The 22,993-nt window shown below is 47.9% G+C and overlaps 9 protein-coding genes across 9 annotated transcripts; 7 read left to right on the top strand and 2 right to left on the bottom strand.

The window, feature by feature from the left end:
- Positions 1–2,450: 2,450 nt before the first annotated feature.
- F5147DRAFT_655822 (uncharacterized protein) lies at positions 2,451–2,912 on the top strand (the record flags this gene model as incomplete). The annotated part of the gene is made up of 3 exons (XM_041434021.1): positions 2,451–2,559; positions 2,637–2,744; positions 2,800–2,912. 3 exons carry the CDS (start codon positions 2,451–2,453, stop codon positions 2,910–2,912), a joined length of 330 nt encoding a protein of 109 aa, XP_041289290.1.
- A 553-nt stretch (positions 2,913–3,465) lies between these two features.
- Positions 3,466–4,548, top strand: F5147DRAFT_337336 (uncharacterized protein). Its single transcript, XM_041429282.1, has 2 exons — positions 3,466–4,022; positions 4,078–4,548. Exons 1-2 carry the CDS (start codon positions 3,783–3,785, stop codon positions 4,192–4,194), a joined length of 357 nt encoding a protein of 118 aa, XP_041289289.1. The 5' UTR covers positions 3,466–3,782; the 3' UTR covers positions 4,195–4,548.
- Positions 4,549–4,957: 409 nt separating this feature from the next.
- Positions 4,958–6,455, top strand: F5147DRAFT_582595 (Metallo-dependent hydrolase; the record flags this gene model as incomplete). The annotated part of the gene is made up of 5 exons (XM_041431665.1): positions 4,958–5,644; positions 5,696–5,793; positions 6,058–6,117; positions 6,167–6,242; positions 6,303–6,455. 5 exons carry the CDS (start codon positions 4,958–4,960, stop codon positions 6,453–6,455), a joined length of 1,074 nt encoding a protein of 357 aa, XP_041289288.1.
- Positions 6,456–7,780: 1,325 nt separating this feature from the next.
- On the top strand, positions 7,781–10,245 carry F5147DRAFT_763075 (uncharacterized protein; the record flags this gene model as incomplete). The annotated part of the gene is made up of 6 exons (XM_041440619.1): positions 7,781–8,303; positions 8,333–8,401; positions 8,454–8,609; positions 8,665–9,378; positions 9,407–9,580; positions 9,628–10,245. The coding sequence occupies exons 1-6, from the start codon at positions 7,860–7,862 to the stop codon at positions 10,243–10,245; spliced, it is 2,175 nt and encodes a 724-aa protein (XP_041289287.1). The 5' UTR covers positions 7,781–7,859.
- A 614-nt stretch (positions 10,246–10,859) lies between these two features.
- On the bottom strand, positions 10,860–12,605 carry F5147DRAFT_712210 (uncharacterized protein). Its single transcript, XM_041438346.1, has 9 exons — positions 12,380–12,605; positions 12,306–12,316; positions 12,188–12,249; positions 12,008–12,133; positions 11,919–11,953; positions 11,740–11,864; positions 11,499–11,686; positions 11,282–11,452; positions 10,860–11,230 (listed from the first exon to the last, which is right to left on the bottom strand). Exons 1-9 carry the CDS (start codon positions 12,465–12,467, stop codon positions 11,161–11,163), a joined length of 876 nt encoding a protein of 291 aa, XP_041289286.1. The 5' UTR covers positions 12,468–12,605; the 3' UTR covers positions 10,860–11,160.
- Positions 12,606–12,648: 43 nt separating this feature from the next.
- F5147DRAFT_712207 (uncharacterized protein) lies at positions 12,649–13,256 on the top strand. The gene has a single exon (XM_041438345.1). It carries the CDS (start codon positions 12,789–12,791, stop codon positions 12,966–12,968), a length of 180 nt encoding a protein of 59 aa, XP_041289285.1. The 5' UTR covers positions 12,649–12,788; the 3' UTR covers positions 12,969–13,256.
- Positions 13,257–13,711: 455 nt separating this feature from the next.
- F5147DRAFT_712203 (uncharacterized protein) lies at positions 13,712–15,667 on the bottom strand. The gene is made up of 2 exons (XM_041438344.1): positions 15,406–15,667; positions 13,712–15,344 (listed from the first exon to the last, which is right to left on the bottom strand). The coding sequence occupies exons 1-2, from the start codon at positions 15,619–15,621 to the stop codon at positions 14,049–14,051; spliced, it is 1,512 nt and encodes a 503-aa protein (XP_041289284.1). The 5' UTR covers positions 15,622–15,667; the 3' UTR covers positions 13,712–14,048.
- Positions 15,668–17,188: 1,521 nt separating this feature from the next.
- F5147DRAFT_777328 (uncharacterized protein) lies at positions 17,189–19,346 on the top strand (the record flags this gene model as incomplete). Its single annotated transcript, XM_041441967.1, has 15 exons — positions 17,189–17,295; positions 17,346–17,440; positions 17,495–17,535; positions 17,585–17,605; positions 17,663–17,810; positions 17,864–17,873; positions 18,002–18,090; positions 18,146–18,351; positions 18,416–18,471; positions 18,524–18,605; positions 18,659–18,765; positions 18,828–18,910; positions 18,967–18,977; positions 19,029–19,129; positions 19,184–19,346. 15 exons carry the CDS (start codon positions 17,189–17,191, stop codon positions 19,344–19,346), a joined length of 1,320 nt encoding a protein of 439 aa, XP_041289283.1.
- Positions 19,347–20,100: 754 nt separating this feature from the next.
- On the top strand, positions 20,101–22,582 carry F5147DRAFT_839427 (uncharacterized protein). The gene is made up of 5 exons (XM_041444218.1): positions 20,101–20,493; positions 20,547–22,022; positions 22,078–22,157; positions 22,207–22,349; positions 22,414–22,582. The coding sequence occupies exons 1-4, from the start codon at positions 20,248–20,250 to the stop codon at positions 22,295–22,297; spliced, it is 1,893 nt and encodes a 630-aa protein (XP_041289282.1). The 5' UTR covers positions 20,101–20,247; the 3' UTR covers positions 22,298–22,349; positions 22,414–22,582.
- The last annotated feature ends 411 nt before the right edge of the window (positions 22,583–22,993 follow it).

The raw sequence follows: 22,993 nt of genomic DNA, 5'->3' as shown, positions 1-22,993 counted from the left end.
CTCAAACTTGCATATTCAATTTTCAACTATAATTTTCCTCTACAATCTTACCATTGCAACCAATCTCTACTGGCCCATCACGTAACTGTCCGATTCTGCGGGCTTCTTTTGCATTGTTCAAAAAAATCAGTGCTGTCATAAGCAAAAACGTGAGTTAGCCCCCCTCTTCGATTGCGAAATTTTTTCGCAGGAACGCTGATGCCGGCTACCCTGTCGCCAGATCCGCGAAATCATGCTTTGAAGATTGTCGCTCCAATTGGAGCCTAATGGTGATTAGGCCGCAGGCACAATGTAGCAGTACCCAGGAAGCGGAACCCCCTTGTGGCAGCATACCATCTAAAACAGGAAGACACCCCGCTCGCCTCAACGACTGGTTAGCACTTTTTCACTCATTACAGAGCAGGGTGCCTTCACCTGTCGTCCTTCACACATGTCGTATGTCTTCCTTTGACATTTCTCCCAGAGCTATCGTGATCAAGCTGCTATACATGCCGCACCTACTATGTATTAATAGGATTCTGGGCCATGTACTGTTTGCTTTGCTTATGGTATTCTTCATCGAACGCTGTTTGCGTCTTGGTTTAGTTTAGTTTGATGTATTTTTCATTCGCTTCTTTTGGCATTTTGCTCCAGCTAACGGTTTGTATTGGCCTTTATAATATTTTGGCAAGAATTATGACAAAGTAAATCGGTTCCCTGTGATAGACTAGTCTGGATGAGGTCCTTGAATGTTCCGGAACAGAGCGCGTGAGTGCTAAAGAGTCGAGATCCGTTCATCCAATTCGTGCTACCGAACTGTATAATTTTATCGATGTGTGACTTTGATCCGAGGTTACAGTGCGCCCTCCGCGTGTGTTCGAAGCTTGTACCTACGGAGAAAAAGGGTATTTTCACTCGGGAAGAGCCGACTTCTCCCCCATTTGCCATGACTCATGTAGTCCGTCGGCGAATTTCTGGGAAATACATTCGAGTAAGCGCTGAATTAATGAATGAAATCGGTGAGCCCTTGGCTCTGTTCCGACATCACCACAATCACTTTCAAGGTGCTAGGCGGTGTTTCCTCGGGTACGAACTGGCTCTGGGCCAGATCCATGGGAAGAAGATGTTATCAATTGGCCATTGGCCGTTTGGCGATTGGCCGTTTGGCGATTGATGATGGCTATTTGCGAAGATCTAAGAGCAAGGTTTTCTATGCTTAGATGAGGCATCTTGGCCTGTCTGCGCCACTACCCTTGAACCCTTGAAGCTTGAAGTCCGAAGTGAACTCACCCATAGCGCCGGACACCAAGATAAGCCTCAAGTGCATGACCAGTCATCATGTGGTTTCGTTCTATCCGTGCAGTTGGGCTGTATGACTAATAGTTGCGGCCAGAGTGTCGTCATATCCCTGTTTCAGATACAGTGGGCCCGCCCGCAACAGATGTTTGATGGATGATCGAACTCAGCTAGCCATGGCCGATACGAATTAGAACTACTTCCACAATATACAGCCTTATTTCCGAAACTTGATCAGATGGTGACGCAATACGCGAGAAGCGCCATCTGAGGAAAATACAAATTGGAGAAACTGAGACGCGGCGAAGCTTGCAGACCGTGAAACCCGGCTCATGCATCATGGAGCGGTGCCTGTGTTTGAGGCGCAGGCTGCGGCTATTTGTAGATGATGCCCTTGAGCGCTGTAGAATATAAGGGTATATTTAAGACAATGGCGCGGGTGAATTGGCTAAACTGTTGTGAGTTCCTTCCAATTTGAATATGTCCCAACAATGCCAATGATCCACCCGGTGCTAGTGTTATTGTCAGCGGTGATACTGAGATAGCTGGCGATATGATGTTTGGCTAAAGTAGCAACCACGTTGGGAAAGTCTTCTGTGCGTATTCCCGCAGCTTCTGTGGGCAGTGGAGGGGGGGAACACCAGTCTTCTGGATAATCTCCGAGATTCTGATGGCCTGAATGTTATATTCAACGTGTTAATTGAACCAACCTGAGTGAAAGCTGAAAATAATGGTGTGTCCTTGTCATAGGCCTTGCACAAACACCGCAGATAAGGTATTTAAAAAGCACTTCAGAGCAAGTGAAAAAGCATACACCCCTCAAGCGCGCAGACAAAACGCGTACAAAGTGCACGTGACCGCATAATGAAAATGGTTGTCCTTCCGATCATACTGAACTTCAAGTAATCCGTACTAGTGATCTTACCACCAAGTGCTTCCCCAGTTCTACTTGTAATGACTTTCGGCGACGTTATACACTAGATAAAGGCCGAGCTTCGCCGGCAGCAACCTTGTCCCACAAGTGTCGTGTACTTATCGATTTTTGAGGGGAACAAACGGAATGTGGTAATATACTAAATGTACATCAACGCTTACTAGTGGTATATTCAAGTTAAGCTCCTTTTTCTCTTAGTAGGTCACTGCTGTGTGCCAGTCCTTGGGGGAAATTTCTCGCCATGGCCCTCTGGGCATCCTGTACCCTACCAAATTCTGTCGCTTTGTGCTCACCGCGAGGCTGGTTCGGCCGTTTGCCCCAAGCCGAACGGTGCAGTTACACTATCCCCTGTTTTTATATATACTTTTGTTCTATCTGGTATGCGTCTTTCACTTTGCTCGTCTTTTATGCTTCGACTATTCTTCAGTGCCCGTCGGTCACACAGGTCGGTCCAAAAACTCGGTGTCAAGAGCTGGTCGCGGGTTTCCTAATGTAATGTGGCTTTTCACAAGTCACAGATTCGCTATCACCTTTGGTGTGTTCTTTCAGTCACTGCGATCTTCGATACAACTAATTTTCCACCTACATAGTTTATAACTTCGCTATTGCAATTTGCATGAAGATCACGCTCCGCCGCTGGATCGACGATGATAGACTCGACGACAAACATTGGGGCGCCGAGATGCGGGAGGTGGAGTTGTGAGAGAACGAGAGGTGGGTTCCGGGCCCTTCTTTATCCTCCTCGTTCGGCACATAGTGGGGAAGTGAGGTGTGTGTTTTTCTTAACGGACTGGCGTTTATCACTCAATTCGAAATCGCTATTAACTCCCTGCGACCCCAGCAACAACCTCACGCTCTCGCTCGCACCAGGCTGGGCATTCGTAGAAACTGAGAGGTGGAGACCGGATGCACTGGGGAGGTCTCTGCCTCTGTTCTAATTCTTGTTCTGCTTCTGGGAGTGGTGATCCTATCTTTGGGGCAGAGTTTTATGTGTCGCTGTCCTATGATGCGCTGACTCTTATTACGATCGATGGTCAGACGGCTGGGTGTACACGAATGACGTATGAGCAGAGACGCGTTGTATACCTCTTGAGGGCTGGTTTGCAATCGGGATAACAACAGAAGGTGTAAGGAGGGATCTCAAGGGCATGTTTGCCATCGAGTTTTTAACGAGAAATTCTCTGTCGGGGCTACTTGAAACGCTAACGGTAGTTGAAGTGAACTTCGGCCGACACTTTGTCGATAATGTCTACAAGCTTAGGCACTTGTATCATGAGGTTGCTGCCGGCGAAGCTCGGCCTTTTTCTAGTACTTATAATTGTAACGAGATTGTAGTACTATCATCTATGCACGCATGCGACAGTACTTGCCTGAATTCCCACGGGGTTGAAAAATGGGCTGAGAGTGACCTTGTGGTACAAGGTAACTACGTGAGGCCCAAGTCGGACCCAGCCTACTACAGGCTGGCCTGACCCAGTGCGCGATATAGCTTCCTTGTTGTCGCCATTCCACTATTCCGAGTCTCCGACAGGCCAAGTAGATTGTAAAGACCGCTGGTCACGACGCAGGATCAATGAACATGAAAACCTCCTGTGATGAACCTGGTAGGCAGGACCTACTGCTCCCAGTGCTGTTCGCCCAGTACAAGAAAAGGGACCACCCCACCATTTCGACAGCCATGATCCAGACCAGGATTTCCCTGGTTTCGGCGGCTACCATCCTTTCCGAGCTCGGCATCACAAATCAGCCTGTCTTTGGACTTGTTGTTGATGGCACACTTGACATAGTTATGATGGCGAGGAAGGCAAACGATGTATGTGCTGCCTTTGTTCACCATCTTCAAACGAGCTCACGAGTGATCAATGTAGCAAATCCACGCCATGGACCATAATGTCCGACTGTATGATATCAGAGACCCTCTTCAAGCACTGGAGTTTGTGTCTATTCTGCCGCGCGTCATGGCCTGGGCCTCTGCCGTTTGTTAGAGGAGCGGCTTGCCATTATAGATGTGAACCAAGTTCAATCAAAGCCGTGGTCCAAGTTGTCCCGATGACAGGAAGACGAAATATTGGCGACCGCTAAACAGAATTAGCGCAAGGGGATACCAATGTTTCCGTTCGCACATATAATACTACTATCACTTAGCTGGTCCAAGCACTGTTTATCAGCGCTCCATCGCACTCATATTCGTGTCTCATACAGGATTTAGAAACTTGCTCGGTCCTCGCTCGAGCTCAAGATCCAATAGTTGTTTATCTGGTCTTCAAAGTCTGATTCGAACCCTTTCTCAAAGCCTAGTCAATTTTCAAATGATGACCGCCGTTGTCGCGAGCAGCCTGAATCTGAAAATGGATAAAGGGTGTATAGATCTCATAGATCAAAATGCGTCTACAAGTAGTCCCACTGGTCTACACGTTCTCGAGTGAAAGATATTTTCGAGTAACTAGAGCTTAGCCCTGAGTCCTGAGCGCTGAGCGCTGAGCCCCTGCTGCTAGTACATCAACAGTGTTTAATTTGATTTTCCATGTCGACCCTGGCGGCTGTGCTTTCAAAGTCAAATTCAAATGCAAAGTACCTTACATTCAAATGTTATTATCTTTCACTGAGCTTCAAGTTGTCCTCCGAATGGACTCTCCGAGTATATGACCACATGTGCTACTAGCTAGTATATCTCCATAATATTCATATTCGTTGACGTTCAAGTTGCCCCATCCGGTTTTGTTAAGCGACGCTTATCGATAAGTCGCCATGTCAGAGATCGCGGGTCCTGCTGCTGCTGCCTTGGCATCGCTATGCCCTGACGACCTAGTTTTCCTTCAGGCACTCCCCAAGGCAGAACTTCATGCTCATCTTAATGGATCTATACCAATCCAAACAATACTGGAACTTGCGCAGCAATACTCACCTTCTACCGTCGCACAGACAACTGAGGTCACAGACACTCTCGAGAAACTCCGAGTCAAGTCTGGAATCGTCTTCAATGAACTAGATGATTTTTTCTCTCTCATGCCTGCCATCTATGCTCTGACAACGACTCCGGAAGCAGTCACGACCGTTACTCGTGCAGTCCTCCAGTGGTTCTTGAACCCCACAGGTGATGGCGCGGAAAGCCCTCAGTGCACGTATCTTGAACTACGAACTACACCTCGCGCGACGACACACATGACGCGAGAGAGGTACCTTACAATCGTGCTTGATGAAGTAGAGATGTATCCTGCTATTCAGGCCGCCCTGATCGTATCCGTCGATCGTCGCATGAGCGACTTGGACCTTGAGGAGTGCGTTAGTCTTGCCATCGAGATGAAGAACAGGGGTAGAAGAGTCGTAGGCATTGATGTATGCGGGGATCCACGCAGGGGCGACATGCAATCTTTCACTCGGCACCTATCAAGAGCCAAGGATGCCGGTCTTGGATTGACCGTGCACATCGCGGAGGTATCTTGTTATATTCACTCCGGAGTCTGGTGTATGCAACTGAATTTGTAGACCACAGCGAATACAACTGAGGATTCTCTGGCACTCCTTAGTTGTCGCCCGGATCGACTCGGACACGCGACATTCCTTTCAGATGAACTCAAGGCTATGTTCTTTGAGGATATCTCGCAGTCTGGGACGGAATGCAGCTCATTGTTTGAATGTGCTACAGGCACAACAAGCCCTTACACGACAGCCGGACAGAGATTACAAAATCTCAAAGTGAGTTATTTTCTACGCTCCATTTCAGATAGCATTGAGTCTAAAGAAGCGAAAGTGCAGATGTCTTTCTTGGCCTATGCAAAGAAATTTTATGAGAAAATTGCGTCTAAGGATATCGAAGAGACGATCAAACAAGCAAAGTCGCCCAATAGCGCGCGTGAAAACAGACACTGCAAGCCGTGCATCGAGATATGCCTAAGCTCCAATCTTCTGTAGGATCATGCATCAACTCTGCGAGCTCTAATTCAATGTTTCTTTTAGAGGCAGAACCGCCGCATCCCTCGACGCGCATCATATTCACTATTATCTGAAGAATGACCATCCTATCGTCATCTGTGTAAGTACGCTATCTTGTGTGTCATAGGATCTTCCGTTTGACGTTCTACATTACCAATAGACCGACGACACACTCCCTTTCAGAACGTCTTGTCTTGGAGAGTACTCTTTGCTTCTAGCACAGCCTCCATTAGGCCTGGGCTTGAGTAAAGGTGAAGTAGCTAGAGTCGCACGGATGGGCATGGATGCTGCATTTTTGAGACCTTGTGATTGAACTAGATTTTCAGTTTCGCCCACGACGTCGATTTGGATGGGATGGGTCCTGACTCTAGAATACTAGCCGGTCACATAGCAGGACAGCACATATCCCGACCTGTAAAGAAGAAGATTACCTGTACGATACCTGCAAAATGAAAAAGAAATGCCAACGAAGAGGTGTCGCGAGATGATACAACTGCACAGTAGATGGTTGCCATGAAATAAAATGCAACATAAGATTCTTCGTCCTCTCGTCACCTCCAGTGTATAGCCAGTCACGTACGTCGCAAGTAAGACTGAACATCAGTTAGCTAAAGTACCGAGATAGAGGCTGAAATGCACAAAAGCATGCCTTCGGCCGCCTCATCAGCAGTGGCACCTCTCTGCAAAGGAAACATATCATTTTTTGAGTGAGTACATAGGTCAACTTCTTTGCGAGCACGAGAGAATCAAAACTTAGCTTGTGAGGCTCGGCATGTGCGAGTTGCGCATGTCGTGGAGGTGCAGCTGGGGAAACGGCCAAGCATAACAATCTGGAAGTTGCATGCTTGAGAATCAACACGTCCCAACAACTTATCCTGATCCCATTCTTTTCATCAAGCTGAGTTCCTGTCCAATGTCAATGGTGCACCCGGTGCTAGGGTGATTGTCATCGATGATACCGAGGCAGCTGACGACAAAACTTAGACATAATGTTTGGCTGCTTGACCGTCTAGTTTCACGTTCAATGTTCAAAGATCATATTGCGAAACTTGTAGCCTGACGGCGGCTGCGACTGCGCCGCAGGAAGCTAACGCAGACAGCCGGGTCTTTTGCAACATTGGTATGAATTGGTAACACGTCGGAGCCCGTCCTGTGTTTACAACCTCCCTGCATAGCGCAATCACGTCGCGGACTTGGATCTAAAGGACGAATCACGATAACTTGGGGGCTTGATCATTATAAAAAAATGACGCACGTGGCAAGATCAATTGAATGGTCTTATAGCATGGTGCCACACTGCCACGGTTACTGTCACGGTAGGATGTATTATCATGGTAGGCTGTCAATTTGAAACGCAGTGCTGTTGTAACTGAAAACTCCTATGTGTGGAAAAGCGCCGCAGGGCTATACACCCAACAAAAATCCAAGGGCATCTGGAACTTCTGCAGCCTAAGGGTCAACGGAAGTGAACCAGACAACATCTCACAGACGCCACACATGCACGTGTAGTACTCGTGACCAGTCTTCTAATGCACGTGGTGTTTGTACACATATGGAAGTCCAACTTGCTCTTGGTCCCCTGTGAGGTACTACGTAGCCACATTTGCGAATGCGAAGGTACTCAAGTGCTGCAATAACAGTTTCATTCTGGTTTTTGTGCAACCTCGAGGATTTCTCCCCAAAGCCGAACCGTTTCACAGATCGAATCACAACTTGAATGGCCACCCCTCATACACCACGATCACGGAAGTCACAGGTACCACCGCCAGATACACCCCTAGTCCCTTGCCACACCTCACAATTTGATTATCGCACGGGGGATCTGGAGCTAGGTCGCGAGGCTGTTCTTACTGACTTGAGAAGGTATCTGCAGGTCCCGTTCGGTTCACTAGCGAAGTGTGTTGGTGCCGTGCCTTCTCAGCAGCTTCTGGAGGAGATGCGCGACGACTTCATACGAAGCGAGATTCTCACCGACAACGGCCTGGAATGGAAGGACTTCATTCGACCTGCGAAAATGTCCGAAGAGATGTCGTTCAAGCTCGAGGGAATCATCTCTGGAATCTTGGAACAAGTCCCGAATTGTGGAGTATCCTACCTATCGAATCCGAATAAAATGCTCCTCTCAGAGCGCCATAATACTTCCCTGCCGGATGGATACCTTGTGCGGGCGAACAATCGAACTGTACCCAGATGCATTGGTTCGATATCGCTGTGCCATTCGAATTCAAGAAGGAACAGGATGCCAAAGCTTTCCGAGACGTAAGTTGTTGTCATAGATCTCTTCTGCGCCGGCTTCTAAACTCTGCTCTAGAACGAACATAAGATAATCTGGAGCCTTCACAATATCATGCGCGAGGACCCCTGTCGTCGGTTCGCCTTCGGTATCACAATCGAGGACACGCAATTGAGACTGTGGCTCGGCAATCGTGGGTTCCTCGCAGTTACAGAGCCTATCAACTGCTTCGAGGTATGCCACCCTATCGCGCTGTATGTCAGGGTACTAACTGGTATAATACATCTAGGACATTGATGGCGTCACCTCTCTCTTTTATGTTCTTGGATCAGCATCTACGTCTACCTCCTTGAAAGGGCTTGGATGGGACCCCACTATTGAGCGGATCCGTGTAGAAGAAAAAACGCAATACAGGTTCACAGTAGGGGACGAAGTGTTCACCACGACACGGGAACTTGCCACCTACGGCGCGGACTCTATGGTTGGGCGTGGAACTCGCGTGTACGAAGCCACGGACGCTAAAGGGAAGAAGGTTGCCATCAAAGATTCGTGGAGAGAAATTGACCGTCAATCTGAGGGCGAGATCGTAGAAAAAATCTTGGCCTCCTGCGAGAAGAAGCTGGGAACAGAGGATTTCGCCGATGCCAAGAGACACTTCATTGGAGTCCGGCTCTGGAAGGATGTCACAATCGACGATGCCTCGGATGAGACGGTAAACCCGGTGGCCGGATATGAGCATGATGGCACCTGGAAGTCGAAACCTATCGATCTCAAGCCCATCCTCTCCGAAAGGCCGCATTTATCTACCACGGGTGACGTACCCGACAGTGGTAGACTATCTGCCTTCCTTCCCGCACAATTGGGCATTGTCGGGAGAAAGGAAACACGAATCCCACAGAGAGTCCACGCGCGCATCGTTTTTGACGATGTTGGAGTCGCTATCAAGGATGTGATCTCTCTGGCCGACAACCTGAGTTGCTTGTCTGGCGGACTGAAGGGTAAAGTAACCATTCTTATTCCCCTTACCTCAGTCGCTCACGCCACCCTTAGCCCTATCTTATTTGCATAAAGCAGGCTGGGTCCATCGCGATTTCAGCGTCAGGAACGTGAGTTGGATCGTCGGCGACAACGGGGGTATCGGCAAACTGAGTGACTTCGAGTACGCGAAAGAGATAGATTCAAACACTTCTCACGACGATAGAACGGTAAGAATTTCTGAAGATGATACCTCTCGCTGCTAACTCGTCAGCAGGGAACAATGCATTTCACGGCGATAGAATTAGAATATCAGGAGTACTTTTTCCTCCCCCGAGCTTCCCTTCCACCTGCTAGTACATCTCTTGACACAGACCCTCCGCTCCCTCCTCCATTCCCCATGAACTTCCTGCACGACATCGAATCTGCATGGTGGGCATATACGTGGATCTTCTTTTATCACACGGACACGATCACGGCGAACTCCAACAATTCCTTTGATGCGCATGCGCAGTGGAGACAATTCCAGCTGGCGTTCCCTGGTGCGATTTGGCAGGGAACACCCCTGAACTTCTTCACTCAAATCCGAAGACTTCAGTGGACCTGCAAATCTATCCTTTCAGACAGATGCTCTAATGTCTGCAAAAATATTTCTCATTTCGCACAAACTCTCCGAGACAGTTATGAAACGGCAGAGTCTAAATACCCCTTGCTTGCGCTTGATGACTCCCTTCTGAAAGACATGCATAGAAAAGCCGCAGGATATCTCGATGATGCGCAACAGAATGCTGGTGATATCAAACTTTGTCTGCTCCCTAAGCTCCTCGAGCAGAAGAGGCCCCGAGAGGAAGGTGAAACGTCAGATAATGCAGGGAAGAGGATCCGACACGGTTGATTGATTGTATGATAAAGACGAGAAGATGCTAGCCGAGTATCTCGCAGCTGTTGTGCTTGCCAATAATAATGATCCTCGTAGCTAAATCTTATCTGTCGTTTGGAGTAAGTTATCCAGCGCTCATCACTCAATATCAATGCCGGCCGGGGGCCCCACCATTACCTATCGATTGTACTACAGTAACTTCGGCGTCGAGTAGTCCTGCTGGCCAGCATTTTGCCAGGTAGCCAAGATCCATTGACTCTGCTAAACGTGCGAGATCACACTTGGCATGCTTTACATTTTGTGAGTGAGCCTTATTGGAAAGTTTCATTACGCATACCGAGTCTCATACAGGATGAATCGACATGTAAGGCGCTGCTCGGTCCTCAAGTTCCATCCAATAGTCGTTATTTGATCTTCAAATTCTGATTCGAACCCTCCTTCAAAACTCAGTCCGTTCTCAGTCGTTGCTGATTTCCCCATGAGCAGCCTAAACCTGAAATCGATAAAGATAGGTGACTAGCATAACCAAGAACTCACCGGTCCACTGATGGCCACTACGTAGCATTCAGATCCCCAAATTTCAGTCTCGAGTACAACGTCAAAATACTGGTTGTGTCACAGAGCAGGACGGCACATAGTCTGATCTGCGAAGAAAATAGTTGTGCGACACTTCTGAAATGGAACATATGTGCCACCCGACCTTGACTTTCAATTTCTAGAGTACTTGGCTCTACCAGGTGAGATTGCCAATGGACCTGTCACTTCCCTCGATGTGCTCATCAGTACAAGAAACGAGAACGATACGTTTAGTGGATGATCGTTCCGTTTGTGAATTGTCTGAAGTTTCAATGGAGTGCTACTAGCAATGAAGAAACGTCGCAAAATAATACAACTGCACAGCATACGGTTGCTATGAAATAGAATGCGACATTAGATTCCTCGCCCGCCTGTCACCTCCAGCGTATGGCCAGACACGTACGACGCAAGCGGTGAAGCAAGGCTAAACAGACCATCAGTCAGCTAGGGTACCAAGATAGAGACTGAAACGCACAAAAGCATGCCTGCGGCCGCCTCGTCCGCAGTGGCACCTCTCTGCAGAGGAATATCCACGTAAGCACTAGCGTTCTGAGCAATAGCGCGCTGCCTTGCTCCGGGAATGCCCAGTGCAACCTTCTGACCGTCAATCTCAATGGTTGCGCCGTCCTCTTTTGCTGCGGTCAACCTACATCCTGTCAGGTGCAATAGTGTGAAAGTTCGACATGTCATACCGAGTGTGCACGAGGCCATATGCAATGGTATTCGCACGAACACCAAATGGTCCCCACTCCTTTGCGATAGTCTTGGTGAGACCTACAACCGCAGATTTTGCAGCAGCGTAATTTGCTTGGCCAACATTTCCATGCAGACCAGACGTCGAAGAAACATTGATGATAGAACGGTTTTCAGGCGAAGTGCTCTAGGAGCTTGTCATTACACGGGAATAACTAGATTAAGTGCACTTGAACGAACCTTGACTCGGAAATAAGGTGCAGCAGCACGAATAAGGCGGAAGGGTGCGCGGACGTGGATTTTCATGATAACATCGTATGTCTCGTCTGGCATGGTGTGAATCATCTTGTCGTGTGTGAAACCAGCTATACAACATGTCAGAACAGAAGGTACTTGATAACGACCTCGAAAGCGCTGACCGTTGTTCACGATGTGATTAATCTTGCCATACTGCCTAGAATGCAGTCAGAAACGAGGCCACCTACTCGTATGGCGAAATAGCACTGACTTTACAGTTGCGTCAACGATTGTCTGTGGAAAGTCGTCTGCTCCAACATCTCCTGCAACGTATATTGCGTCACCACCTGCCGCCTTTATCTCGTTCACAACATCCGCAGCCTTCTTGGCGTCAATACTAAGCAAAATATCCAGTTAGACTTTGTAGGTTTGGAACACATTCGGAACGCACTCGCTGACTACAACCTTGGCGCCTTCCTTTGCAAACAGCAGCGCTGCACTGCGCCCGATACCCTATGAATTTACATATTCATCAACATTATCTCCCTCTCAATTAGAAAACTCCTTGCCTGTCCGCTACCTAACCATACGTGGCAACGTTAGCATGACAAGCACTTAGCACCGTGTGATCACACAAACTCACCAGTGATGATAGCTACCTCTCCAGAGAGAAGCCCTCGTCCATGTGCATTGCTAAGGTGACCGGACACTTGTGCGAGACGGTTTGCCATAAGTATATACTCGTCGGTGAGTTGTGCTACGTCAGCAATTGTTACAAGTCGCGAACTAGGGCTCCGTGAAAAACTACCGAGTTTTTGACGTTGGAGTTTTTGACAGGTTTTTAACGTGTTTTTAACGAGTCGATAACTCGGGGTTGATATTGGGGTGTCAAAAACTAAAATATATATGTATATGATCTCGGGAACATAGCCTATCGAATTCTCCATCCGAACATCCGAAATCACCGAAAAATCGTTAAGATATGACCAACGATCTGTCAACTACCGTCCAATTGAGCGTTCGGCTGAATTTTCGATGTCACCGTCAATTCGATGGCGGATGAGCGTACAGCGTCAACGATGAATTGGTTGAACTCCGCGTTACGTAGCTCCTTCAAAAGTTCTACCATTGTCAGTCAGGTTCAAGTTCGGCAGTGGGCTTTGATGGATCCTGAACGTGTTCGCGCTGTCCCACTTTTTCTTCCTCCGCCTTCTCACTGTCCTGTCCCGTAGACCAAAAGGCCTCCCTCAAAACCAACAGTTAAGTTTCGTGACCTGGACAGTACTCTTTTCGATGTCGATCTCGATAGCAACGGTCAGAAAAGGAAACACGACAACTCCGAGTCGCAAGCAGAGGCTAACCCGGAGCCGCAGGACTCTAATTCAGACTCGGAGGACAATTGGTTGGAGGAGAGCGAGGACCCAGAGATTGAGCGTGATCCAATGTACAGGTCTTGTGATACGAGAGTACTTGTGGGTAGCGAGGATGCTCATCTTGATGCTCCTCGATTGTTGGACTTACTATCAGAGAAGCCGGTGGAAGGGGCAAGCAGGACACCTCAACTACAGGATAGCACAGTTCCAACGCCTCCGGGAGGGCCTGTACAGTGGGCATTTGCATTACCGTAGCGAAAAAATGTCAAAATGACCTGAAAAAACGCATTTTTTGAGTCTGTCAAAAACTGGTCAAAAACTAGTTTTTAACTCGTGTCAAAAACCCCTCGAGGGTGGGGGTGAGTTAAAAACTCGTCGTTAACTCCGTGGGTAGTTTTTCACGGAGCCCTATCGCGAACTGAATTCGAGCTTCTTATCAGAATCCGGCTCGGCTATAGTCATTCCCGAAGCCAACACCTCGTGAAATCCGCGTATGCATAATGCACTAACGTTTATTCACGTTCGCGAGAGTCAATTGGAGGCCCGAGTTCATCACCGACGTTGTGATGTTGTAGTGCAGATTTCACATGTCCTGTAATTGCTGGAACATATATATATATACTAGTCAAATTTTGATAAATTATCGTCAGCAGCTTGAAGATTAGTATGAGTCTATGACCTGAAGAACTTCGGTCATCATGACACTCCAAATCATAATCTACGTCGACGTCAAGGTTCCAAGTTACAACTGTGTTGCCGTATAGAGCCGCGTAAATCAGTAGCATAACAATACACATCCACCGTAGTAAACGACTTGCACAACAAGCTAAATATCTGTCATTACATGCGTACATCATGCGTGCGCAAGTGTACAACATCGCACACGCGTCAAAACATGGGTTTGGATACCTTGCACTGATATTAACAATATCATGACTGTCAATCTGAGTCCCCCTGTCGTCTCCGTTTAGACGAGCGTTGCTGAGCAATCGCGGATGCAGACACAGAAGTCTTGGCCGAACTAGGATTGACCGCTCCTCTTTGCGCGTGTCTCGCAGCTCTTGCAGAAGACCCATTAACAAGACCAACGAAGAGGGCGTCTGCATCGGCCTTAGTATCCCATATGCCATCCATCTCCACATTAGCAAGTCTGCCAAGATGGCGCTCTGCCTTTAACAACAAAGCCTCTCGTTCCTCCTCCGTCTCAGCATCTGCGCGCAGGGCTCTCAGAGTTCGTGCGATATACTGACAGGCAGTGTACTTTCGCATGCTATTTTCATGTTCTGAGGCTGGCGTTGCGCGAGGAGTAGGGAGATGAATGACTTCGTCAAGTTCCTCGCGGATGTCCTCGAGTTGCTCGTCTCGTCGTTTGAGGTTACGTTGGAGCCTTGCAACCTCCTTCTCCTGTGCTTCCAAGGCAGACTTTAGTCGTGCGATCTCCTCTTCAGCGCGATCCAATTCGCTTGCGAAAACAACCGGAATCTCGTCGAATTCCTCATCGATTCCAACATCGATTCCAGCAAGTGTAACAAGTGTGGGTGCTGAATTACCATTTGGAAACACCGGTGGTTGGAGCTGAACCTCTCTGACGGATGGGTGATCCATATCAGGTGATGACAGGCGCTCTGCTACAGAAGAGGGTGGTGAACTAAGAATGCTGAGCGCCCGTCCGTCAGGTGACACATCCTGAAAGGTGACATGGGAGGCTTGGGAATGATGAACGGGAGTTCCAGGTGTTGGATCGGGCTCCACCAGGTGAGTTCTTTTTTCATGTACACCCCGGCCGGTAGAAGATCGAAGTTTGACTCTTAAGCCAGTAGGAGCGGTCTGGGGTAGTTGCGGTGTATTTTGAACGGTGGAAGAATAGGCCGGAGAAAGAGGTTCGAGATTAGGGGCAGGGGCAGAAATAATGTGCGAAGGAACCGGTTCTTGAACATTCTTGGCTCGCGCACCTCCAGGTGCGGACTTGAGTGAAATACGACGAAGGTTTTTTTCGCTGGTACTCCTCCACAGTTTGCCACAAACCGGCAGTTTCGAAGAAGAGGCGTCCGCCTGCTGCACGAGCCCTTTGACCTGTTCAACCGTCAGCTGAAGCACTTCAGCCGACTTTTCAATTTGGAACTGGCGTTTTAGTGGACACGGTTTAGCCCTTGAACGTGCACATGGCATACAACGCAATGAACCCTGTTGCGGTGAAGGGTAGCACTTGCGTGATTGTGACACGCACGCTGCACACTGCACAATAAGAAAATTCATGAGCTGTGAGCCGAGGACACAAGTTCTTAGGAGAGCATACCGCAGGCTGTCTTTCGACCCATTCCGCGATGACATGCACCGGCCATATCATTTGCCATGCCTCGCGAAGTTTTGCCATCAGCTCCGGGTTATCCGTGACTGTGTCTGTCTTATCCTCTAATAGTTCATCAACTTCCCGTTCCTCATCTACTCCCGCTACATCCATGTTTTCGTTTTCATGATGATACCTACTACTTCGTGTCGCAGTTTTGGGCATGAGAAAAATGTCTGATAGTGATCAGTGTCAATGTGGAATATGTGCAAGGGAAGGTTTTTGTCACGTGTACATTTTTGGTTGCATCTCGGATTCTCGGTTAACTTTGTACCGCCATTTAATATTCAAGTTCTCAAGTTACTATGTAGTCTTTGGTTGACGCCATAGCGTTCGTGCAATCAGGGTATTTGAGAAAGCAAATATATTTTGGGGCGGGACTACAAGTGCGAGAACTAAGAGAATGGCGCTATTTGTCCCCGATCGAAAGAGAGGAAGTGAGCTGCGATTCGCGGCCAGCAAGTTTGGATGTGTTCTGAATGGGAGTCATTGGGAGATCATGCTGATAGAGCCCCACAGGAACGGTTCGGCACATTAATGCGAAGCACCGTCACGAAACATGGTAGAGTGGTAGTGAACTGGGAGTGGGTGGGGATAAGGAGCTAGACGACAGATACGTCCAAGGTCTTACTAGCACTCGGAGGAGCGGGAACAAGAAACACCGGCTTCTTCCGCTCGTCCAAAGACCGATAATGGTCCGATATTAAGTTGGAGGGAAACTATTGCAAGACCGTCCTACTCTGAGTCTACTCAGCAGCAGCTTCTCTCGGCATTCAAGTGGCGACGACTGGAAAGACTTTCATTAATTTCATAGTAGCTGGCTTTGGCACGCATATTGCTCTACACCGGTTGAACTCCGAGTCATCCTGGCAGGCGCTCAGGGCCTCAGGCTCACTACTCTTATCTTTCAACGGACAGCGCGCAGTGAGGTCATGCCGCATCATCTCGCATAAGGCATATCTCGCGGAGACCGGTGTTGTCGGACACGAATACTCTCTTGGAACAGGTCCCAAATGTACCATGGATTACGACGTCTGCATGCACGACCCTCATACTCAGGCTACTACAGCGCAGTGGCCGCCATGGGGCTTCATATCGGCAAGCCAAGCCAAGCCATCAAGAAGCGTGTCTTATATAATTTCATCTTTTGTATTCTCCCGGGCCAAGGAAGTCAATTACTAACGAATCATCATATCAGACTCGAAGGATTGGTGAGTCTCCCTACGTCCTTTACGTTGATTGCGGTGGTTTCCGACGTTATACGTGGCTACGTTCCAATATAACGAAAACCTTTCTATATGCGATCGTCTATCGTCATCATATCATGATATCTGCGACTCACTAGTCCTCTGATGCTCTGACAGTCACTCACATGGCAGATCGGTTCTACTAGTCTTAAAAAAGACGTCGATACGTTTCGTAAGTATCTAATTTTCTTTACTATATCGATGAATATTATAAGGTTAACATCAAAAGAATCCCTCAGCTCCAGCAGCTCGCAGCCTGTCTTGGTCTTGCGACAGCGGTCCTATTGCAAAGGCCCCGAATGGTTGGTATACGTTTACATAAAAGATATCGGAACCACAGAACGGCGTCAGATATTCGGTGCAGAATTCTTGAATGTCCGCGGCGCACGGCCGATAGCATAAAGGGCGCAATCTAGACTCACTGGTATAAGTCAAAGCCTACATCCATCTGCATATTCATATTATCATAGTGATTTCGCTGTACCATGTTCATCCCCAAGATTCCTACCAAGGATTCGCCTGATTCTTTTGAATTTTGGTGGAAAATGGCCACCAGCGCAATTCTAGTTCTTGCGGGGGGCGTCTTCGCTGGGTGGGTCGCACATTGAGTCCAGTAGATGTTGATCCAATGTACCTCAACAGATTATCAATTGGGCTTATGGGGCTTGACGAACTTCATCTTCGTGTGTTGGCCACCTCGTCAGAAGAAAAAACGGAACGGACAAATGCACAAATTGGTGCGTGCAGTATCTGACAGGTGTCACCCAACTTTCAGTCAACGGTATTGTTAGTGTTGAACCTCATGCAAAGAGGCCGCCACTGGGTGCTGGTGGTAAGTCTTTACTTGCTCTCTATCCTTCTCATTCTCAAGCTCGTTCAAGGTGCTTCTTCTCAGTAACGTCGTTCGTATCATCGAGTATACACACTTTCGTCTTGCATAATGAAGGGTCACGTTTTAGATTATCAACGAGAGTTTGCCAATCTTTCTTGATAGCGCGGTGAGCACATGCTCGGCATATGCCCCCTTTTGGCTCAGAGCAAATAACCTTATCGACACTCAGATTGGAGGAGGTTTACTTGCTATAGTAATTTCAGCGACTGCCATTGGTAAGTAGCGAAATCCACGCATCAGGTTCAACAACTGATCGGACCGACTTCAGTTATATTTGGGTACGCATACCATTTGTTTTGAGCATCACGGAACATGATGGTTGATGAAATCTTGCTTTTTTGACGGACAGAGAGTAAGTACAATGTGTTATGCGTTATGGAGTTATTTTTGACCTACTTAACAAAAGGGTTATACCTCAAGCGGTTTGCGCGAGACACGGCCTCGCTATCGGTGCACGATTTGCGCCATTTGTTCTTCTTCTAATGTACCTCTTTGGTGTGTACGCAGTTTTGACTCCCAGGAGTTTGTAAGTAACCTTTACCCGGCACAGCACCCATCGCATATCCAGTCGCAAAAATTCTCGACCGTGCATTAGGAGTTCACGATACACACACCTACAAGAAAGCTGAATTGAAATCCTTTCTTCAATTCCACCGTACTGGCAAAGAGCCTTTGCGTGATGACGAGATTGGCATTCTCAATGGCGTCCTGGAGCTCAGCAGTAAGAACGTGGAGATGATTATGACCCCCATTTGTGTCAGTATTTCTGATATTTCCTTTTGGTGGGCTCAACACTTACGGCGGGTGTTCATCATTGCAGGATGTTGTCATGTTGAGCTCGGATACAATTTTAGACCACGCCACTATTGACGCTATGTATTCGAATAACTGCCTTTGTCTTCACAGGAGCGCACTCACACCTCTTTAGCCTCACTAGCGGCTATTCTCGGTTTCCCGTGCACAAGCCAGGAAATCCGTTCGCATTTGAGGGCCTTCTTTTGATCAAGAAGGTGCATCTGAAGCTGCACTTCATTTGAATAGCTTGTTGACAGTTGCGTGACAGTTGCTGATGTACGACCCCGCACGAGCACTCCCAGTCTCACACTTTCCTTTGTCCATCTTACCTGAGGCCCTGCCATCAATCAACTGTTTCCAAGCACTCGACTATTTGTACGCCCTCACTTCATGCTTCTATTCATACAATCCAGGCAATAATAGGAACAATTTTTTAGCCAGACAGGGCGTGCGCATTTATTATTGATCAGTCGGACACCTGGTTCACATGGCGGCGCCATTGGTCTGATTACTCTTGAAGGTAAGACCAATCATGTGCACTTGTCACTGCCTAACAGCTATTGTTTTTGGGGTTAGATGTTATCGAGGTATGATATTTATTTAGCTTTCCTAGGTATATGACATGACATTCCTCCCAGGAAATTATTTCAGAGGAAATTGTCGATGAAACTGATCAGTACGAGGACAACCAAAGTAAACGGCATGCTGAGCGTATGATAAATGATACTGTCATGAGAGAGTGCGTCTGTATCTCGCTATTTTGGCTCGATCATAACTCCCTTCTTCTATCTAGCATTGTTGAACGGGAGAGAACTATACTCACGCGTACATCCACTATTGAACCTACGCAGGTGGCTTCTGTGAATATTGAGACCGTGCCCCTCCTTCCTGGGTCAAGCCAGGGCGAGTATCCTCAGGCGTATCGTTATGTTTACAATTCAATTGACGAATCATAACACGAGAATCATCAGTCTTCAAGATGACATGTATTACATTTATGTTAAAAGGCGACGTTTTCTGGGAATCATTTTGTATTCTAACGTTTGAGTGCTCGTCAATCAAATTTGGCTTTCTTTTCTAGGAGACCTGATTACTATTGAACTCGACTGAAATGTGCCTGCGTAACTCGCTTCGTCGGGAACTCTAGTGTACATTGTTGACACTTGTTAGGATCACACAATGTCGGGTCTCATCCAAATTTGTACTATCGTAAGTCAACTCGAATCCAATCAGGCTAGGTTCAATGGGCATCCGAACATCCCTGTCAGAGTCCAAACGTTAATGAGCAGGGCTAAGACTTGTCAAACACGATCGGTTGCCCATCTCCCAAAATCCTCTGCCGGCTACACTCGTGCCCAGCGCTCGGGCCTTTTGTCATCAACACCCTAAGCTAGATCTGAGACGGCGTCAAAAGTCCCAAAAGGAAAGAACCGAATAGATTATACTGCGAACAAGGAACTAACCACCAAGAGCATCAACATTGAAGGTCCGCTAGTCTCATCAATGTCGATGTCCTCATCGAACTCTTCGAAATCCTCCTATCCTCCAATCATACACTCCTTGGTTCTTGGCATCGGTCTTCTCGGCGCGGCATGTGGACGTTACGATACGTGTACCGTCATAACTTACTTACTGCTGTATCCCAGTTTGTGGTTCCAGCAACACGATCAATGTTTCACTTACTTCGAGACCTTTGATCGAGGCCAACAAGGTACGTACAAGGCCTTGATAAGTCTCTTCCTGGCACGTGGTGCTTGGCATGACCTGTCAGTCGAGTGGAACATCATATCAACCTGATAGCGATTGTCCTTTATGAGGATGTGAACGTCCAGGTGACCTTTACAATCATGCACCCGAATGCATCGCGCCCTCGCAATCACCGAGTTACTCACGCACATTCTTCGCGATGTGTACAATGATGACGAGGGACTCAATCTCCGCCGGGGCATCAAGGACATGGCTAGGATTTCCCAAGTCTGCAAGACTTTCCGAGATCCTGCATTGGATTTCCTTTGGAAAAATCTTGACAGCCTGCTCCCGCTTCTTCGGCTGCTTCCTCTTGAAATTAACGAAGAGCACGGTGATAAAGCTCGACTTTCAAAGGTCGTCTCATCAGCCCATTACTAGCCACCTTCAGTTTACTGATTTTGCCGCAGGTTCTTGGGGACCTGAAGTCGACAGAGCGCCAGTGTTATATCTCAATATCCAACCGCGTGCGCACTCTATCCTTTTCGGAACCACACGAGCCTATCCCTCGCAATTTAATAAATGATATTATTGAGTATAATCTCCTCTTAACTCCTCGCATAGATGTCCTCCACCTTCGCATATCATCCGAGGCTGGCCTTCGCCTTCTCCCAGCCCTTATCACACCCAAATTGACCGACATCTCACTATCTTTCGATGAAAATTTATATGTTTTCAATCGTCCGCTAGACCTTGGCGATCTCATCAAGTCGGTATACATGACTATTTTTCGGTGTGCGCCCAAGCTTGCACATTTCTCTGTAGTTGATTTGTACGAAGCACTGCCGTTGTTGTCACTTACTAAGGACCCGGGTCAAGATCATATGGATATGGCATGTCTTCAAAGCCTGACACATGCAGCATTCTACATAACTGCCGCTTCCTTACCACAAGTTCTCGATTTAATGTCACAGCTTCGCAAGCTGGAGGACCTGACCATTCAGGCTTGCGAGAAACCTTTCGAAGAAATTCCCCGCCTCTCCTCCTTCACGTCAGAGACATTCGGCTCGCTGAAGAACGTCGCGTTTGATGGCTCTCCTGATATCATCAGCCGCATATTCTCCGCATTCCCAGCTAATCGCTCTATCCAATCCGTAGTTCTACGAATGCACGGTCTTTACACCAATGCCGATATCGCACTGGTACTCTCGGGGGTTGCTGCAGCTGTGTCCAAGGAGTCATTGCAGAAGATTATAATAACTTCCGTGCTCTCAAAAAGCGACCTTGCACGCTGGGATGCTGATTCTGGAATAGACACTCGCCAATTCATACTAGACATACACGCCATCGAGCCCGCCCTGCAGTTCCGGAATCTCGAGATTTTTTCGGCTTGTCTCGGTGTCCCACTCTATCTCACAGACGAAGACCATCTGCGCATCGCGCAGACATGGCGATCTGTGCAGTTACTATACCTATCTTCGATCGTCCAGCGTGTTGTCTTGACATACAAGCCTCCGGCTAGTATTGCGTCTCTGGTGCACTACGCACGATATTGTCGCCGCTTGAAAGCGCTTGGGTTATGCCTCGATGCATCTACGAAAGCCAGTGTCGATGCATGTATGCAGGCCGTGGACACCTGCGAGGAGAACGTTCCAGAAGAAAACCACAGCCTCCCATCTCCCTCAATCCAGATGGTCGAGTTTGGTCCTTCGTGGCTGGAGTGTAACTTCGACCCTGTGCACATCAACTCTTTAGCCAAGGCGTTCACGAGGCTTTTCTCCAACCTAGCTGCATGTCGTGCGTGCCGGACGGAGGAGCTTGGAGCGCCACAGGCTGCATGGACTTGGATGAAGGTGCAGACATTGTACGAATACATTCTCTTCACGGATCAGGGCTGCAACGTAAATACCCCACGGAGCCCGTGGAAGTTGAGACTGTTTTCCACGGTGTGTCGCATGTGATTTTCTCGCTGCTAGATATTCAATTTGATTGTACCTCTAGTGGACCTCGGACTATGGAAAAGATTACGAGAAGGTTGCCCTGGCGGCCCCTGGTTCATCCGTAGAAGTTGACTTTGATGAGTACGTCCTCTGTTGATTTATGGGTGCTCAATCTCATATGCCGATACAGTAATCAGAATGCGGAAGCGTTCAATCAGATCATGTACAAAACAGCAAGGGACGAACTCGCGAAGATATCCAAAGAACACGAGGTTATGTGAATACCCGTAGAATGCAGGGTGCCATGTCTGTCGCTAATGTAGCTTTCACCCACCCATGACGACCAAAGTGCGGTGGTCATTACATGGGGATCCACGCCTGATGATCACTGGATTAATTATTTCCATTAATTTGGGCATAGAATGGGATTCTGAAGAGGTTTAATCTCATCGATGCATGCAACAGTCATAATAACAAACAAGGGAAAGCTGCAATTTTGAAGATTACTCAGACATTGTCGCCGTCCTTAAGAACCTCACGATGTTCGGCATAGCTTTGACTTGGTGGGCTACACTTATTTGACCTATCTCGAGTCGTTTGGTGAGACCCCGACGGTAGCAAGGCAGTCTAAAGGGATGGAGAAAACGACGAGCTAACAGGACGCAATCCCGTGAGTTTCGTCGTGAGGAACATCCTGTCTACTAGTTTTTGTCGTTCATAACACATCTGTGATGTCATCATCTAAAACGTTGGAGGAGTACAACCCGTGTGGCTTAGTCTGTGATCAAGCACCCTCGGCAACTTTGTTCAGTGCTCTGCAGCACACATGTGCCAGTTATGTATAGGGTTGTAGTCTATCCTGCTCGTACTCTGTAGAGTCTTCTTGAAAGTTCTGATATTCGATGTCGACTCATCACAGAGGGTCCAGCATGACGCAGTGTAATGGCGTCTATAACATACATACACCATGGAGGCAG

The sequence above is a fragment of the Suillus discolor genome, assembly GCF_016758755.1.
Source record: "Suillus discolor strain FC423 chromosome Unknown F5147scaffold_57, whole genome shotgun sequence".
Classification (NCBI taxonomy): domain Eukaryota; kingdom Fungi; phylum Basidiomycota; class Agaricomycetes; order Boletales; family Suillaceae; genus Suillus; species Suillus discolor.
The sequence above is the reverse complement of the archived record's forward strand: the minus strand, read 5'-3'. Positions and strand labels throughout refer to the sequence as shown.